Source organism: Mesitornis unicolor, unplaced genomic scaffold (assembly GCF_000695765.1).
Source record: "Mesitornis unicolor isolate BGI_N332 unplaced genomic scaffold, ASM69576v1 scaffold9856, whole genome shotgun sequence".
NCBI lineage: Eukaryota > Metazoa > Chordata > Aves > Mesitornithiformes > Mesitornithidae > Mesitornis > Mesitornis unicolor.
Genome location: NW_010190300.1, coordinates 13,307 through 28,845, shown reverse-complemented (window position 1 = coordinate 28,845; position 15,539 = coordinate 13,307). Strand labels below are relative to the sequence as shown.

The 15,539-nt window shown below is 41.2% G+C and overlaps 1 protein-coding gene across 1 annotated transcript; it reads right to left on the bottom strand.

The window, feature by feature from the left end:
- Positions 1–4,018: 4,018 nt before the first annotated feature.
- Positions 4,019–15,149, bottom strand: LOC104542144 (metabotropic glutamate receptor 1-like; the record flags this gene model as incomplete). Its single annotated transcript, XM_010186361.1, has 2 exons — positions 4,019–4,859; positions 15,065–15,149. Coding segments are annotated over 2 exons (926 nt in total), but the record flags the coding sequence as incomplete, so codon positions are not given.
- Positions 15,150–15,539: the final 390 nt, after the last annotated feature.

Genomic DNA, 15,539 nt, shown 5'->3' with positions numbered 1-15,539 from the left:
TGCGGGCTGAGTCCCACGAACATCAACTGGTTGCAAGAATGGTGCTGGCAGCAACACTGCACTGAGTGCTCTGGAGGGGAGTAACCACTGTGTTGCCCTGAGGACATTTTTGTAATTGAGTCCACTTGATCAGCAGAACCTTTACTAAGACATAGACTGCTTAGACTAATTGAAAAATAATATACATACATACATACATACATACATATATATATATATAAGAAAGAAAGAAAGAAAGAAACCCCCAAGACCTCTACAAGTAAGAAAACTAAACTTTTGGAACTTACCTCTGGATCTAATGTCATTCTCTGTACAGTAGCTGTAGGTGGACTGACTCTTCAGGTGTGGGCTCTTGCAAGACCAGATCCAAACCAAGGAGACACTAGAAACAAGCCTATTTGCAAGTTTAAAGAGAAAAAGAGATAGATTTTTCTATGCTTAGTGCCACTTGGGCATGAAAATCTCAGCAGTGCTCCATAAAAAAAACATACTTCCATCTTACTGAGGTATGAGCTGAGGCATACTGCAGTTCAGGAGTCACCAAATAGCCCCAGTGTGCGTGAGTTGCAGAGGAAGAGTCAGGAGTCCAGTACTTTGGTCTACACAGAGACAGTAAAGGAAAGACGCAGAAAATGCCTTGGGTGGATTAATGCCTGTCACTCATAGCTCTCAAGAAAGCATATTTGAGTTTCTGTGATGAGAGAAGCTGACATCCACAGAGTCAAACACATGGAGTATTTCCAGTGAAGGGCTGGTGTTTCCCCTAGTCCTTGAGAAGCAAAATTTCCTACTGCTTCCCATTGAATTCTATTCTACAATATGTCAGCCCAAATGCATACCTATAGTGCTTGGGATTTTTATTAGGAAGCCAAAACCACGCTGTTTATTTTCTAAACAAGAATACTACAACCCTCCACCATCTCACCTACATGCCACAGTCTAATCAATACCTACCTCCATTTGAGCATCCCACCACCTCTCTCACATGATACAGAAAAGCCCTGGAACAATTAATTACTAGGCACGGCTATTTTCTACTTAGGAAGCAAAAAATAACAATCTTGGCATTCTATTTTTAAATAATAAATAGAAAATATTTATTTTACAGCATTTTCAAGATCATTTTGACCAAAAGGCAGTTTTCATCAAGCATTTGACAGACCAAAAGAAAGAACTTTTACAGGAAGCTTCATAGCTCATACAACTACATATACGAGGTGAGTTCTTGCTTTTTAGATATATTTATCTATGTGTATGTTTCCAGTTTTAACAATTACAAACTAAAAGCTAATATACTGAAGTTCAAGAAAACTCCTACTCATGATATAATTACATTGCAGTAATAAAATCAGTGCTTAATATGTTCAAAACATACAGATATTAAAACGATAGTACCTTGTTACATTGCCGTCTCCCATCTATATGAGCCTGTTATTTTTGTTATTTTTCTTCTTTTTATCTATCTCATTCTTCAAAGACCAGCTGCCTAGTGCTAGTTCTGTGCTATTGACAGAGTATGTTTTTGGAAACAGCACAACAAATCTTATACTGAGATTATAAGAAGATAGAATTCATTGCCACTGTGGTGATCAGGAAAGAAAATATGACAATCTTCTCATTGCTTTAATGAGAAATCAGCATTAAAAAAAAACTAAACAACAAAATTATTCCCGTAAGAGCCTCGAGCAGACAAAAATCTACCAACTGACCCTCAGGTGTCTTTAGTTCATTATAGAGACATCAATCTACTGACAAAGATATAACCATGTCTTTAGGCAAAGTCATTTCATGCTTTCTACACAGGGACAATGGTAGGATTTGACCACTAGCCATACTGAAAGGAGCAAACATCATGAAAAGAGAATGAGGAAAAAAAAGCTCTATCTGGTTTTGAGCACCAGCCAAACCTTCCAATACCAGTAATATGTAAGTACATCAAAACAGTGAGATTTGGATCTTCAGAGAAGAATTGATGACTGGCAGCTGGACTTCTTAAAATTCAAGTGAAAAAAAGAAAACTAGTGGAAATATGCTGAATTAAGAAAAAACCTGACAGAATATTCACAAGAGGCATGGTTAAAATCAGGTTTTGCAACTATATTAATATGAAGAGATTCCTTAAAAATATCTTTGGAAATCAAGTGTAGAACTGTGGGACAGATCCTCAGCTAAATTCAACAGCACAATCAAAGTTCATAGCAGCTAAAATCCTGTCCTGTATATGTATAATATGCACATTTATAAATAGGGTAACAATAAATATAATTAAGTTCAAGCCCTGGCAATTAGACCTGGACTTTGAACATGCCAGCCATTGGGGAGCTTTGGATTAGGCCCATCTCTAGGAAACACATGAAGGATAAAGGAGGAGGAATGAATGACAGAACTACAGCTGCTTAGAAGTGATCTTTAAGATACAACATTGTATATTAAATAGAAGAAGTGAAAGCATCTGCAAAAAAGCACACAACTGAATATCATAAGGAAATTAAAAGAACTGTTTATAACAAACCCTGGGGATTTATGCACACATTAAGCACTGATGAAATATCCTGTCCAGACATGATTTTATTTTAAATTATCTGAAGCAATAATTACTTTTCCCATCTCACCTTTATACTGGCATATGCAACATTTCTAAAACAGACATTTTTCTTTTTGTGTGGTTTTTTTTTTCTTAACCACTCTTGTTGCAAACATGTAAAATAACGAGTTCTCAATGCACTGATTATTAATACCATATTTCTACTTCATAAAATATCTGCAAAATAAAGCACCCGATTATAAGGGTAACAACTTTCTCAGCTTGTATATGAAAAAAATATATTAGCACAGCATACAAACCTCCAAAGATCTACTGAATATTTGTAATAATGTGATATAAAACATGATTTAAACATAAAAATATTCATAGTATATATGACAATCTTCCAGTGGTATTTATGGGACATCACACTTCACACATACTGTACACACACATACAGAAACACAAACGTACGCTCACTCCCTTGCTTCAAGACTGATTTTATAATCCCAAGTATGGAATTACCTTTCTTTCATAATAATAGTTGTTGCTCTAAGTATACAGCTATTGTCCAGTGTATTTTATTCCAAAGTAACACAAAGGAATGATGTAATCACATGGCAAATATGTTGTACTATGAAAAGTTAGTCCATAAATATTGTTCTGCTACAGGAAACATTGTGTAACAGTTTAGCCACATGGTTTGCAATCTTATACAAAAGAGCAGTTTTTCTAAGTCCTTATCATATTACAAATACTACAGCAAAGGCTTTCTTCAGAAACCTCTCGAGTCTTAGCTTGATCATATTTCTTGCTCTGTTCACAATCAGCATTAAAAAAAGCCTAGATCGCCCAAAAAGCAGCCTAGGATGAAGAACAAATTGTTCAGACAAGAGTCAATAAGAGCCATGTGCTTTCACATTATCTCAGCTCCTCTCCCCCAAACACATTATGCAGTTATACCACCTATGGAAACCAGGAAAAAAAAATGTATATATGTACAAGTAGCTCCGTTCCTCCTCACCGCACTCCGCCCTTCCAGCTCCTGGGTATGTTGCTTCCGTAGCAGACAGCAGTCATGAGATGTGCTAATGACTTCTCTGGGTCACACTTCCCAGAGTCCTTTTCAAGCATTGCCAAGAGGGAGTGACTAAGTGTGATGATTTTCTTTTCTTTGTTTTGTTTTTTCCCCCCCCCTTTTTTTTTTGCTATAGAAGTTGTCTCTTGGGTTGTGCTTTGTTAAGGTTTTCTATAATTTTTTTCAAAGTACAGTATTTTTATTTTTAAAAGCTAGATAATTTTGAGCCCTCAGAATGGATTTTTTTTTCTTTTACTTTCCTTTATTTGTTTATTTAAGTGCAGGATGAAATTTTTGCCCTGTCATATGTGACTTTGTTCTCCGCTCTCTCTCCACCGGCCCTGGGACACTTGTCTCCCCAGGACCTCCCAGGAGGCAGCTGCCAAAGTCCTTTTCGTCTTGTCTCTTTACAGAGTCTACAGTGTGGACGAGCTTTGCTTATAATCCCTCAGTATGACAGAGGCATAGGTCACATCTGGGGGGGTGCAGAGTACAGACTCCGAGACAGGGGAGCTGGGCACAGAGCTGCCTGAAGCCACTGAATCTCGGAAGGGAGATGGGGGCGTCAGTGCCGGAGAGTCTTCCAGGGTGAGCTTGCTGGTTGCCAGCTCCTCATCTTCCTCCTCCTCCGCGTTCTTCTCATAGACATATCCCTGAATGAGCTTCAGCTTCTCACTCTCCGCTTCCTCGGCTGGGGGAGACAGGGGCTCCTCGCTGAAGGCAGCCACCTGGAGGGGTGGCAGGGATGGCTGCTGCAGTGAAGGGGGCTGGTAGGGGGGCTGCACGCCATTCCCGGAGCCGGGTGCGGAGAGAACAGTGTTGAAGTCGGGGATGCCGGTGGCAAACTTGTTGACCACTCCTTGCAGCTGGTCCATGAGAGACCGTGGCTGCAGGGGCAAGGTCTTGGGGGTCTGATCAGGCAAGAAGAGGTGGGTCTCCTCTGCCGTGGCCTGCAGTGGAGGGGTTGTTGCCACTCGCCTGTGCACCACCATGGAGGGGCTGCCAGGCTGGTTGAGGCGAATGAGCTCTCTATCTTCTTCCTCCACCACATTGTACAGAGTCTTACTGCTGTTGTCAGTAAAAGTCAGGCTCTTGCTTTGGCCATGGTAGCTTTTAGTGAGGGGTTTGATCACCGCTGTCTGATTGCACCCTGTCTCCTGGCTCTTCACATGCACTGAGAGTCTGTGCCACGTATGTTCGCCCTTGGGAGTTTGTCTTCCACCTGGTTCAGACCATGACACAGACTTTCCATTAGAACTATGAATAAAATAAAGATGGGTTTATTTGCATTTACATTACGCAGACACAGGCAGTATAACAAACAACCCTACAAAAATACTGATTTCTTTGCCCCATTAATAAGCCTCCCCCCTCCAGTGCTTCATGTCCTCCTGGGAATACTACAGAAGGAAACAACAGTGTCTTTTAACAGCAGCAGTTCCTGTGATTTTTCATTCAAATGCAATTACTCCCTGCTGGTTACCAACCCCACTGTCTGCCTGGAAAGCCTAGCCTGTGGGAAGGGCTCAGAGAGGGCTAGCTGTGATTCGAGGACTCTAGCTATGTCATTTGGTATCTAGGTTTGCTCATCCAACCTTGTAGGGAGGAAGAAGAAAAAGGGAAAAAAAGTCACAGGAAGAGCTTTAATTAAGCCTGCTTTACAGTTTATAGGAAATATTTTCAGACTGTTGGAAGAAAAACAACCCACAGCCTTAGCCTTTGGCATCGTAGGTGGAGAGAGGAATTGTTACTAATCCCGCTTTACCTTTTTATTCCCTAGCCCTCCTTTGTATTTAGGAACGGATTAGCTTTTACAGAAATGAAGAACTCACAGGACCTCCATCAGGTAGGAGGCAAACTCACTTCTTCCCAAGCAACTATTATTTACAAACCAGGATAAAATGCTGAGATTGAAAACAGTTGGTTTGTGTGGGAGGAGGAACAAACAGTGACACGATCAGGGCGAGTCAAACCCTTCGACTCCACATGTGCACTAGATCCCATCAAAATGCTGGGCTGTTTGAGTGAGGACCTGAGGGTCAGATCTGTCCCTGAGGAATTGCAGTGGTTTTTTGCATTTCCCTGTGCCTTTGCAGGGAGTGGCACTCAAGGCAGAGTGATATCTCATTAGCAGCTCATGGGACAGGGAGCTGAGCAGTGCTTTAAGAGGACCAGGCAACTGTTTAATTGCAGGTCAGACAGTAGAGACCATTTACAAATTATAATATACATCACCAGGGTGGAAACCAGAGACCAGAGAATAATTCTGAGATTATTTATGCGAAGCGGCCTTATCTCAGGGTTTTATCCCTCAGGAGGCAGAAGTAAATGAAGAATTAAATTTCAGATCCTGTGATTGCAGTGCAGGTGGGAGGCAATCTGGGTGGAAGGCTAGCACAGCAGCATTGGCTCCTGCTACTGCACACACCAGGGGAGATTGCATCCCTTACACACAGCTTGCAATATTATTCTGAGTATTTCGTTTTTCCTTGCTCATACTCCTGCACTTCTCTTTTTCAGGGAGTAAATAATTACCAGTTGAACTTCGCAAAAAAAATATTGCCTGACTTTGTGATAGCTGGAAAAAGCTGGTACAACACAGATTATGTTGTAATCTGGCAAAACAGAAAAGAAATGTACATGACAATGTGGCACTTTTCTGCTGAGTAGCAAATATTCCGGAGAAAAAGACAATTTGAGATGGACTCAAGCTGGGAATTTCATCTCCAACTCTGGGTTTCAAATGCTGGACCTGTGACTCACCATCTCTGTGGGAACTGGCTCACAAAGCACGTAGTTGGTAAGACCTGGAACTGTTTGGATTTAGAGCTTTAACCTGGGAGGGGAGGGGGTGGGAAGGAGTCCAAGTCCCCAGCTGAAGAATGAAACCTTTGTATTATAGAGATCATGAAAAGATAAGAATGAAGGTTTAGAAGCATTCCCTTTTTGATCAAAATGAGCTGTGGCATGACATTTTTCTGAAGTGCTATAGAGATAAGCAAATGAATGTAACTGCTGTGCATTAAGGATTTTTAAAGTAATATTTTAACATACCAAGATCTACAAACTCCACACAGAAACACATTTTGTGTGCTTTGACTTCAAAGCCAGTCTCTTCTTGTAGAGAGGAAAATAAGTCAAGTGCTCTCATATTGTATTTTTGCTGATGCTATAGCTTACAAATTCTGCAAAGGGCTTTTTAAAAACATCATGATGATTATATGCTATCTCTTATCCTAAATCCAATTCTGCATCATTTACTTCTTCATATCTAGCTCTGGTGTGTCATCTCCCTTTTGAATCCCTCCTCACACCATCTGTTTAGTCTCTATCTCATTTTGTTCCCAAGATGTTGTGTTTTACATCAAAGGCAAGACTGCTATTTTAAGGAACTCCCTACCTCTGTCTTCAGATCTTCTCCCTATTCAGTTCATTTTCTTCCCTCTCACTCTCAGTTTCTCTTCTTCTGACTTTGATCTTCTGTAGCTCTCTCCATAATGTACTTCATGGAGCCCAAGCCAATGGCCTTACTTAAATCAAACTGCACTGGGACTGCAACACCCAAACATGAACAAACCGCTTAATCAGGATTTATCTGTTACCTACTTGCCCTATGGGGAAAGCTTATGTCACTGAAGCATCTTGCCTCCACTTGCCAGGCCTTACTGCTCATGACTCCAATGGTCTTGTGACAAATAAGTTTAGAACCACAGTGTCTCTCTGTGGGGTCTATGTGGTGATTTCGACCAGGAAACCTCTCTTTTCTGTTACTGTTCTCCTCAGTTCCTTGTTTCAGCTCTTTCCTCACCATGTCTGTGCACTGTTAGCCTGTTAATAAGTCATGCTTGAAGTGGAGTCACAAGACCGTCATAGAAATACTTGGGCTCTGTCTTGCTGGACAGCTGGTAGGGAGTCATGCTGAGATTGACATGTTCAGGCAGAATCAACAATTAACATGCAAGAAAAATGCTTGTTATCCTGGAACAAAGACCAGCTGTCTTGAATGGCATTAATTGACATTTAGTCAAAAAGTGAAGATGGGGCTGAAAAAGCTCAGATCTGAACTAATTCCTGGCAGGATAGAAGTCAACTCACTTGTGCAAAGCAATCTTGACTGTATGTGGGATGCATGGTCACCATTTGCTAAGTGATTGTCACCTTCTTTTTTGAAGGAAGCACTCATGGGTGAAGGTGGAGATCAAAATAATCTGTCTGGTATAATGGGAGAAGGGATTTTTCCATAAGAAGACAGGAGGGGCAGCAAGTCAGATTGCAGCTGGGATTTTGAAAACATGGTGTTCGATTGCACAGTGACGAGTTGGGACTAACTGGTGTTTTCTTGCTTTTATCAATAGAACCATTACCCATTTCATGCCCATTATGTATTTATTTACTTTTCCTAAATTTCTCTTTCTTTTATACAATTTCCCATAGGATTCAGACTTCACACTTCGAAGTGAACTCTGTTGAGTCTCAATGAATCTTAAGGTTTGTAGTTGTGTATACCCAGTGTAACACTCAAAGTACTATTTCTTCAAGTCCTTGCATCTAGTCTAAATGTTTATGAAGGTTCTTGGATCATCAGCACATAAGATGGGCTTGCTTTTGCTTTATAGGCAAGGAGATGCATTGTATTTAGTTGCTGTTTCTCAGTTTTGACCACAGCTTTGTCTAGGTTTTTCATATTTTGGAGGAATAGATAGAAGTATATTTGTTGTGTTAATTTTTATTAGTTCCATGAGCAGATCTGTTGCTATTTTTGGTAATTCAAAGTGTTGTTTTTAATACAAGCATCAATCTTTACAATGTACTCTCTGCATGACTTCAGGGCAATAATTTTCAGATACGTTCAGCTGGTGATTCTAGACACTAAACAAGCTGGAAAACAGCTTCAGACCTTAATAGTTACTTACAGAAAGTCTGTAAAAGAACTGATGTACCCAAATCTGGGATCGTGGTCCAAAATACCCCTGCCTAGCCATTTCCTACCTGAGGACATGCCTACATCTAGTTAGATGGCTAACTGTTCATTGTTAATTATCTCCAGCTGCTAAAAATGCCACTCCTGCTCGTAACTAGGACTGCCTCAGACTCAAATGCAGTCACAGGCCAAGAACAGAGTCCTGCTCCTGCCAGTACCAGGGATATCTGACCTTGTTGGCTTCCTTGGAGCAATGTTGAGTCTAAGCACCTCACAACAGGTGGTTCCTCCCCACATGGCAGCGTCCTGAAGATGTCTTAATTTAGACATTGGACAGCAAAGGAGGAAGATGATTGCCCCATTTCTGAAAGCCAGTGGTCTAAGGTAATCTACTCTGTGCAAGTCTCACCAGCAAAGCCAGGGCATAGAGAATTAGATAAACATTCAGTTGTGTGTGCCTGAACCTTTGTCTTTTTCACCTTGAACATTCTATGCATAATAATCCCTAATTGATACCGAATGAAATGGTTGAACAGAGTGAATAGACCACCTTCCAAGGTGCTCTGATGAGGTTAACTTTAAGAACAGCCACATCAGCAAATGAATCCTTATCTGATACAGGGCTTGTCAGCCTTTTCTGAGTGAAACAGCTGGAGATGCTGTCAGGAAACGTGCTTGATAAAGGGCCCTTCCAGGTAAAAAGAAAGGCACATTCCTTGATCTGTTAGAGTTCATCCCCTTTATTTCATACCTTTAGCATGCCAGAGTTGTGGTCTGTCATATTCTCCAAGTAGCCATGATCTGATGGAGCATCTTAAGCTTGCTGAGATGAGGGATACAGTCATTTGGGCTAGGCCTGGTGGTGTCAGATAAGATTTGAGGCAGAGATATATAATATAGGGCTGGTTGGTTTGGTTTGGTTTGGTTTTTGGTGTTTTTCTGTTTTGGTTTGATGTTTTGTTTTGTTGTTTTGGGTTTTTTTTCCTTCCTTTGTTTGTTGGGTTTGGTTTTTTGTTTTTGTTTTTTTTTAAGCAGCAATGACAATTAACCAGTGGAAGAAGTTATAGGAGAAGTGATAGATGTTCCCTTTCTTTCATTGTCGGATTGATGTTTTGGCCAAACCTACCTCCTTGTAGTCACTATATTAACTGAAATGCCACAAACAGTAGGAAGCATTGGAATAACCTAGTGGTCCCTTCTATGAAGCTAATATTTTAGGAATGAACATTAGATGCGACCTGAAAAGGGGCTATCAGCTCTGTAAACAAAAATTAGGTTCAAACCAAACCCTGCACTATCTTATCAGCAACCAGATGAGGTTACTGCCCAGTCAACAAATTATGCTCCTCCTTCACAGTGTGGGGCACCATTACCTGCCACCTGACAGCTGTGCTCCAGAAAGCAGCATGCACAGCACCCTGCGCCCTTTTGCAGAGATAGCCAGCCTTCAGAGGCAGCAGGGAAGCAGAGAAAAGGGAAGGGTCCATCAAAAGCTGTGCATTGGACAAAACTTTTCTCGGCCCAAACAGCAGTTGCTGATGGATGCCCTTCTAGGGAAGGTAGGGGAGGAATTCTTGCCCTGCACACAGGAAGGCAGTTAGCCATCCACAGCTTTCTCCTACCCTGCAATCATGTAAGAAGCGATAATGAGCCTGAGCAAAGCTCTGTCCTGCTGTGGCCTCACTGTTCCCAGGACCCAAGCTAACCAGCTTAACATTTAAGGCCAGTACCTGCACTGCAGCACAATGCATGTGCTTTGCTGGTATCCCCAAGGTCTCTTCTATTATTTTCTACAATTCAGTAAGGCCACTGGGGTGTGAAATTTAATTAGGGGAGTGAAGTGGCCTTAAGCTAGGGTAGTGATACCTCCCTGTGCTAAACAGGACCCTCCTCTCGGAGCTGCAGCAGTCAGCCCTGTCACTCATTAGCAGAGCAAGCCACACTGGTTAGCATGTTCGTGAGTGCCTGATTTTTGGAGCACTGCTTCTAGGCATTCATGTCATTTACTAATCCAGGTTTAACCTGTCTGTGGCTCACCTAAAAGCAAGGAAACCATCATCGACCACAGTCCCTATCTGGTGTATGCTAGGGTTTTTTGTCTGATAAGCACCAGTTATTATCACTTAAAAGAAAGAAAGAATTACAAACCAATTTCAGCCTTACTCCATTTACACCATAATCTCTATCTCAGTGATAAGAGGACCTTACAACAGTTCTCAGTGTGAGTCCAATGCTTTCTGTGGTGCTATATAATTGGAGCAAATTTTAACCTCCCACTGGTGTTTCTGGAGATTGAAATTACTGAACTAACTTTTCCTTGTTGCTCCCCTGCCTGCATTTCTTTTAGGACAAAATTGCATGAGACAAAATGTTCTATTGGAGTTAAAGAGCTGCTTTAAACATGTGATGGAAACTGCTACGCAAAATAAAGGAAAACATAATGCTGTCAGGCTGTCTCTCTGGGGCAGAACATTTAAGGTTGTTGAAGGCGAATGCAAGCCCAGAGCTACCTTTCCAGCCCTCTGTCTTGCCACTAGCTTACGTCAACTAAATCTAACCTGGTTATTTCCTTCATTAGTTATTCTGCTGCAAAAGTTAAACATTACTTTGATCTGAGCTACACATAGGCTTTCTAATGTACATTGACCATATTGATAATTGATCTTTTTGCCGATTTTTTTTCTTTTTTTTTAAAGTTGAAATGTTAGTATTATACAGACTAATGTGGACTCAGTAGCTATGTGACATGATCCCGGTTCCCATGCACAGGGTCTGCAGGTTGGGGTCACACCCCTGGAGCAGGATCAGAAGGTGCCAGCTCCCCCTGCTTCTATGCCCAGGTCACCCAGATGGGGATGGAACTTCAAAGGTCCCTGCCAACCCAATACATTCCATGATTCTGTGATTCTGTAATACAATTTTGGATGATAAATGGCTTGTCTCAAATAGCAGTGAAATTCTTCCAGTGTCCAAGAAATAAAGATCAAAAACCTACAAATCAAAAAGAAATTTAAAAGTGTGCTTCCTAGTGAAACACTTTTGAACCTGTTTATTTTGTTGTCATAAATAAGTAAATCCTACCAAATACTTGTAATATTTCTTAAGGATTTTAAAGTTAGCGCATGGAAAAAGCATTGTGTAAATCATCATAGATCGTCTGATAACAATGGAGAAGCACATTTGTGTTATCTGAAGATATGTTCTGCATTTGAATGAATGTTTATGACAGTGCAGCCAATGACAATCCCTGAACTGAAGCAGGCTCAAAAAAGAGCACAACTAATAGAACCTAAAAACTAAGAATTACAGTGTGTTGAGCAAAGGGACCTGGAAAGCTTAGGAACACAGGAAGAAAATGATAGGATTAAATTAATTTAAGAAAACTGGAGATGGGTGGAAATAAAATATTTTGTCCAGCTGGATGGCTGTGAAGATTAACAACCTTCAAAAAATATTGTATCAAAAGAAATACCATCGAAAAAGATTTTGAGCTGCTGCTGAATAAGGAACACTAATTAATGACTTTTGAATATAATGAAGCCACAAAAATAGCCCATAAGTTATGTGTTTCTTACTCAGAAGCACCATATCATGATATAGAGATTAGAAAGTCTTTCCTATGAATGCAGTTGAATGGTAATTAATATAGTTAGAGTTTTGTAACTTTTTTTTGTAATCCTCGGTGGTTCTGATGGAAAATTATTTGAAGCACCACATTTTTTACCAGAAAGATATTAACAAATTGCAAGCTGTATACAGAAGATCAACCAAAAAATACACCATTGGGGCAGAGAATGTGTGAGAGAAAACTAAAATAGCTGAATATATTCAGTCTGATTGCAAGTATCTGAAAGGCACCAGGGCTGGAAGGTATTTCCCATAGCATCTGGATGCACAACTGAGAACCCTAGATGAAATTACAAAAGAGAAAAATTACACTGAAAATCCAGGATATGCCTACTCAATAGCAGTATCAGAGCAGGAATAAATTCCAAATGAACTGGTAAAATTCTGTTGCTCTGGGTATTTGCTGCCAAAATGTGTGTAGCCCTTGCAAAGGTAGCAGTGGATGAGGTATTTCTCCTACATATATCTTGTCAGATTCTTTGGTATTCTTGAGAATTTAATAAACTCCCAACAATTTAAATGGTGCCGGAAGAGCCATCAGACTTGCCTTAAGATGCCAGCGTCTGGAGTGCAAACTTAATCCAGCTACCACAGGAAGCTTAGTCACGAGGCCCCTTGCTTGTAATATACAGCTCTCCCTAATATGCTGTGGTAGATAAAGCAGCAAGTAAAGCCTGTGGGTTTTCTGTGTGTATCTGAAAGTTTCCATAGTAACAAATGTGCAGCTTCAGAAGAAAAGAGCCCTGAAACTCAAAGCTGATGTTTCTGAGTATTTTAATATTATAATAATTTTTTATTACTCTATGTTTTCATGATTATTTCTGGCCATCTCCAGGATCACACAGAGAATGGAGATCAACATTAGCACAATAACTGGTGCTAAGTATTGTGTATATCAAAACACAAGAGAGTTTCAAGTCCCTATGTCTACTAGATTGTAACTGGAAGGTGAGGGAAACCATAGTACCCATAGTGATTTCTAGCATCCTGAGGTTGCAAATCAGGGCTTACTCAGAAAAATTCAGGCTCGGAAACTGCTGTAGTTCTGGCGACTGAGATTCAGGCATGAGGCCAGGCAGTGGTGATGGGCATATGGTGATCTGACAGACATGTGCCTACTGCTCAGAACGGGCTGTGTGGCCACAGGGAGCCCAGGCAGTCAATGTCTGAAAGAGGATGGGCCCTTCCCCTGGCCACAGAACAGCACTGCCTGGCTTTTGAAAGCATCAGCCCTGGCTGGAGGGAAAGGGGAGCCTGAGAGGCAGGGACAGGGGGAGAAGCCAAAATAACAATCTTCATGCTCAACAGGTCTGAAAAGCTCTCCTGCTTTTTAGAGCCTTTCTTATGTGTGCAGCTGCCACACACATTTGAAATCCCATTGACTGGTCAGAGACCCACCAGAGGTGTTTTTCAGGAGCTCGTGTGGATGAGGATTATTTTTTTTTTCAAACTGAAAAAAAAAAATCCCAAACAGTGTCATGCAAAAAGCAGGAGGTTCAGCCTTCTCTGTACACAGGAGTTTTATAGCTTGTGCCCATCCTTTTTGAATATAATCTGTTGTTGCATTTGCCTTTCTTTGCCTTCTAATGGTACACATGTGTTGGACTCCCATTTCATCATTAGTCTTTCCAGTCAGACAATTGACAATCTGTGCTCTGGAGATCTGCAGCACTCGCTCCAGATCAGAAAAGAAGGGCATATTGTTGTTGGACTGGAAGCTAATAACAAAATGTTTGTACTGCTCCTTACACTGGTTTTGTAAAGTTTGCCTTTAAGGGTGGCAGATCTGTTTATCGCACAGGCCCTGTAAAACCATCGCTATTTCTCCAAATATATGATGCTCTGTATGTATTTCTTCTGATCCGAAAATCAGAGCGGCAAATTTGATTGAATTAATATTGTTACCTGTCCACAAATAGCACAGACTGTCAGAGGCGTATACAGAGCTAGAATGCTTTGTCGCTGACGAGAGGAGCTGAACAGCATCTTTGGACATACAGAGCCGGTCCTGCTCAAAATGCTGTGTCAGTGGATCGCAGGCAGCTTTCCACGTTATCACTACACAACCTTCCCTGGGGCAGGGCACAGGACTGTTTCACAGCTGCAGTATATCAAATGGAAACAAGCATAAATCTGTCCTGGAAGAAGTGAGACAAGGCTATTCTGCTTCTGCAACAGCTAGTGTGCTTTCTGCACCCGATTTGTGTTCACTCAGAGAGGGCAGTATTTGCACTTCTTGTTTCTGAAGAGCTGAACTTTGCTATTGTTCACTGAATGGAGATTATGCAGAATCGGAACATCTTTCAGGAACTATAACAGGAAAAAATTCTCTGCTACTGTTTAAAAACACTTCAGGGTGACTGTTTGTTCCTAGGCCAGATTCTGCTGGTTTTATTTATGTGTGCTGTCTCATGATTTCCCTGTTCTGCGAATCCCACCAACCCAGTGTTTTCTGTGTTCCCTCTGCTGGCTCTGCAGCAGCAGTTCAATAACAAGCACAGTTAGCAGAAGCTGGGGACAGCAAAGGTGTCTCGCTGTGAGACAGCCACTAGATTGTTGTTTAAAGCACGCAGGATAATGTCATCTCCATGCAAAACTGTAAAAAAGAAATAATCTGTTGGCTACATAGAAAAAGAAGATAAAATCAGCACAAAAAAGGATGTATTTGCAAAGTTGTAGGCATTCACAAATAGAATTGAAGGTTTTAAAAAAAATGTAAAAGCTGCAAAAAAATTATTCAGTGTCCTCTTCATCACATCTGGACAATCAGATTAAGGCATTGTGTGAAACAGGGGACATAAGCAAATTTCCCGTCCTTAATGGCATGCACCACATTTGTTCCATCATTAGACATGATAACCAATGAGAAAGAGAAAGCAAGGAGTAAAACTCTTTGTCATGCAGCTTCTCTTACACATTCACTGCAGTGTGGGATTTTTCAAAGCTGCACATGTGCCGACGGACACTGGCTGGTGGGCGAGAACTCTGGCTGCCTCTTCCTGAAGATTGAAAAGAAAAAAATACCCAGTGAGTGGCTATACACATGTGCGCACATGGTGGCTATACCACTCAATAGGGTGCCTGTCCCTGACCTGTGCCTGAAGGGCACTGTGGGTTTTCCCATTTCTTCTCCTCTGGCCCATTGGGCCAGTCACCTCAACTTGCACACAGATTTCTCCTTGGCTCCAGCACAGTATTGTTTAAAATAGGTTCTCATGGTGCTTGTCCCTGCTTCCTCTGCTGAGCCCCTGATGCAGTTTACATACCAGATGGCAAGGGCTGCTGTGCATTTAGCTGTCAGTGGGACTTCTCCCCTGGTATTCTCCATGCAGGGTGAAACGATAAAAAGGAAGCATCTGCCTTTTGCATCTTATTTACAAAAACATCAC